This window comes from Abrus precatorius, unplaced genomic scaffold (assembly GCF_003935025.1).
Source record: "Abrus precatorius isolate BTA unplaced genomic scaffold, Abrus_2018 Scaffold11, whole genome shotgun sequence".
Lineage (NCBI taxonomy): Eukaryota > Viridiplantae > Streptophyta > Magnoliopsida > Fabales > Fabaceae > Abrus > Abrus precatorius.
This window is the reverse complement of record NW_020874303.1, coordinates 11264752-11268280: the sequence shown is the minus strand read 5'-3', so window position 1 is coordinate 11268280 and position 3529 is coordinate 11264752. Positions and strand designations below refer to the sequence as shown.

Genomic DNA, 3529 nt, shown 5'->3' with positions numbered 1-3529 from the left:
AAGAAGAATTCCATTGCAAAAAAAATGCATAATACAATGAGAGAGGACGTGAATAATGATGAGTGACGATCACGATATAAATAGGCTTGTACCAATGATGGTAAGATAGGGTGTTTCATATGAACTTAATGATTAGTATTAATATTGAGCAAGGTCCATTAAATTATGTCCTGCAGATCAAATTTAAATAAACACATTTCCCTCTATTTCTTGTAAATAAAAAGCAAAACAAGGGCCTCGTTAGCACATCAAATGGAAGCCCTTCAACCTTTGCTATGGATCTTATCATAAAACTCTTTAGGTTCTGATTAATCTCATGCTTTCTGACCCATGTATATACCATATCAATTTAGAGAACTTCGGAGCCAGTTTAATCAAGAAGTTACTTTACATGTGCTTTTAAATGATTGCGTTCGATGTTTTTTATCGTAACCCTTTTTGATAACCACCAAACATTCAACTTGTTGATGGAACTTGGGTTTTATAAGTCTCGGAACCACTTTGAAATTTGAGCTCAGAATTAATCGTATTACTATTGGCAATCCTCTTCCAGAATCTAGCATATCCTGCATGGTTCTTCCAGCACCATACATGGGCTTGTTCTTCGCTCCCAATTGCAATGCAAAGATTGTTGAGCCACTCTCAGCATAGAGCTCAGGCCCCTGCAATATTGAATATTTTAGGTCAAAGACATATAAAACATTTACACATGATGAAATAATGAAAAAGGAGTTTGGATAATTTAAACAACGTATATTATATTGTGGAAAATAAATTGGGACACCAAAGAATTCCACTGTATAAGATATCAAAGATTTCTAAATTTTCATTTTTATATATTTCATTTATACTCACTCTTTATTTCTATTACTCTTATTTTTTTCATTACTTTCTCCTGCCCTTTTTCCAAACTTTTAGAAGCATTTATCATTTTCTTAAATTTATAAAATTCAGTTAAAGAAAAACTCATAATTAAAGTCAAAGAAAATACACTATTCGTCACATCTCTCTCTCTCTAACCATCTTACACTTCAAGAAAAGAGTGTAAGAAAATAATTATTCTTAAGGATTAATACTGAACAAACTTTATCATATGCAATTACATTAATAAATTACAAAATAACAGATTTACTTCTTTTATAATGAAAAAATAGATAGAGTTGCACATACAGTTCTTTAAAGAAAATTCAGGGAGGGACCAAACCCCACGCTTATTGCTCCTCCCTGAACTTGTCCACGAGTAGTTTAATTAATTACAACAATGAGCAAGCCTTAGATGCTAGCTATCGTCATGTTCTTATTATTAAACTTAGCTCCAATTGCATAGGTTATCACTGTGTAATTAGATGCCTCATCTTAATCATGTGAAAGATACATGTACAATTCTGCGATGAAATTGGCGAACTTACATTTGAAAATGCAAAGGGTAAGATGGAAAATTTCATCTCCATCGTAGAAGGACGAATGTGAAGACCAAAGAACCTGGATTTATTTTCTATGATTAAATTCATTGAACAATTGCACGTCAGGATCTTTGTTGTCACTCCAGTTCTATCCACCCCTTCAGCTAGTCTAAATTCGGGAATCCTTGCGATCTGCGAATTAATGAATCAATCATATATGCACAAAATGGTGACATCATGATAGTGTACATGCATATGCATAATATTGTCTACTAAACAAATTAATTACCAAATAATATATATATATATATAGCAACAGTATTTTTTTTATACAAGTGTAAGTTTAAAATTTCTTATATTTAATTTAAATATTTTATTTAATTTAAATCTAATAATTTATAATTTATTATTTTACTAATTATTAAATTTAAGTTAAATAAAAAATTTAAATTAAGTATAAAAATTTAGACTTAGTAATAATATCGTTCTCTAACATGTGAAAATTTTATAAACTTATGTGAAATTTAATTAACTCGAGTGTACTCATTTTTCACAACGCGACCAAGCAGTCAAAAGATCATGATGAAGTTATAGCAAAAAGGTAAAGTAGATAAACCAATATCTAGTCTTACACAATGATTGTGCCTACATTACAAATTTACAGCCTGCTGTCCTGGTCACTGTTCGAAGTGAAATGGTCTACACGCGCATATGCCATTTCAAATTCAATGAGTCTATTTTAATACAATATTTTAATTTCATTAATTTACTTAAAGGTTAAATTATTTATCCTATAAAGTAACTTAGATAAATTCATATTTACAAAATTATCTTGTAGAAGGCATGTGTGTCTACGTGCATATACACTACTAAAATGTTACATTTGGTAACAGTTTAGGTTTATATTTACGAAATTTAGTACTATATATATATATAATTTAAATATAATTTTTATTCAATTATAAATTAATACATTAGTAAAAATTATTAATCTTTTTAATAAATAATTTTAATTTATATTACTTTCTAGTACAGATCCATAATTTTAATATTATTAATTTAATTTTCAATAGAAACATAATATATCCATGGAGATAATATTAAACTTTAATAATACTGAAACATTAATAAATTACATTTTTTAATGATACTATTTTTCCGAGTTTAGCCCGTTATATTGTTAGTTGATTAACGTATGAAATATGTAGGATGATCATAGAATTTTGATTGAGTACGTACCTCAACGGAGACATTGGGTGGTGGAGGTTTTGTAGCAATGTAGAACACAAGCAATGCAATTCCAAAGCTCAACAAAATTCTCCAACTCATTTGCAACCAAATCCAAGCCCAGGAATCAGAATTACGATATGAAAAGTACCTCTTCCACCCTCCTTTCCCTTTCCCATAATAATAATAATCATAAAACAACCCTTCCTCTTCCTCATCATTCTCACTACCATCTTTGGTACTGCCACCGTCGTTGACGACAGTGAGACGATTCACATCGTCGTTTTCAGTGGCAGTGCCGTGACTCCCATCATAGGAGATCTTTTTGTGGTGCAAGAAGGAGTGGCTGGAGCCCCGGGAGGAGGAGTAGCGGCAGAGGGCGAAGCGGGAGCGTTCGTCTTCGTGGGTCGGGTTTAACGGGTGGGTTTCGGATCGGATCGGGGAGTGGAAAGTGGATTCGACGTCGTTTTGGATGTTGCTCCGTATGTCTGTGCTGTTGGCATGGGAGAGAGTGGAAGGGCTTTGGACGTAGTATGCACACGGGTAGGTTTGGTACATCAGAGCCTCATGATCTTCAACAACGTTGTTGTGATGCTGATGCATCATAGTGTGTGTTTTTTCTCTAACACACTGAGAAAGGGGCTTTGCAGGGATTTGGTTTTAAAACCGAATAAAGAGAATGTTTGCATTATGAGGTGGTCGCAAAGCAGAGGGCCTTTTTTGGTTTTTTCTTCTCCCTACCTAAAGCTTTGTTTAATTAAAACTGTTTTTGTTTGCCAAAAAAAAAAAAACAATAAAAAAATAAAACTGTTTTTGCATTATAACGCTGCTTTAGGTGTTCATTAAGGGACATGAATGCGAGTAAAATAATTGTTGCTTCCATTTTGAACTCTCACCCC

At 32.4% G+C, this 3529-nt stretch overlaps 1 protein-coding gene across 1 annotated transcript; it reads right to left on the bottom strand.

Annotated features, from left to right (window-relative positions):
• Positions 1 to 374: 374 nt before the first annotated feature.
• Positions 375 to 3233, bottom strand: LOC113855619. The gene is made up of 3 exons (XM_027487251.1): positions 2643 to 3233; positions 1410 to 1595; positions 375 to 662 (listed from the first exon to the last, which is right to left on the bottom strand). The coding sequence occupies exons 1-3, from the start codon at positions 3231 to 3233 to the stop codon at positions 375 to 377; spliced, it is 1065 nt and encodes a 354-aa protein (XP_027343052.1).
• Positions 3234 to 3529: the final 296 nt, after the last annotated feature.

What these genes read in the sequence shown, in the direction of transcription:
- LOC113855619 (XM_027487251.1), bottom strand. Translation starts at nt 3,233, where the DNA reads ATGCATCAGCATCACAACAACGTTGTTGAAGATCATGAGGCTCTGATG. An exon ending in CACCCAATGTCTCCGTTGAG is followed by an intron (nt 1,596 to 2,642) that starts GTACGTACTCAA and finishes ATTAATTCGCAG; the next exon opens with ATCGCAAGGATTCCCGAATT. An exon ending in TACCCTTTGCATTTTCAAAT is followed by an intron (nt 663 to 1,409) that starts GTAAGTTCGCCA and finishes TCAATATTGCAG; the next exon opens with GGGCCTGAGCTCTATGCTGA.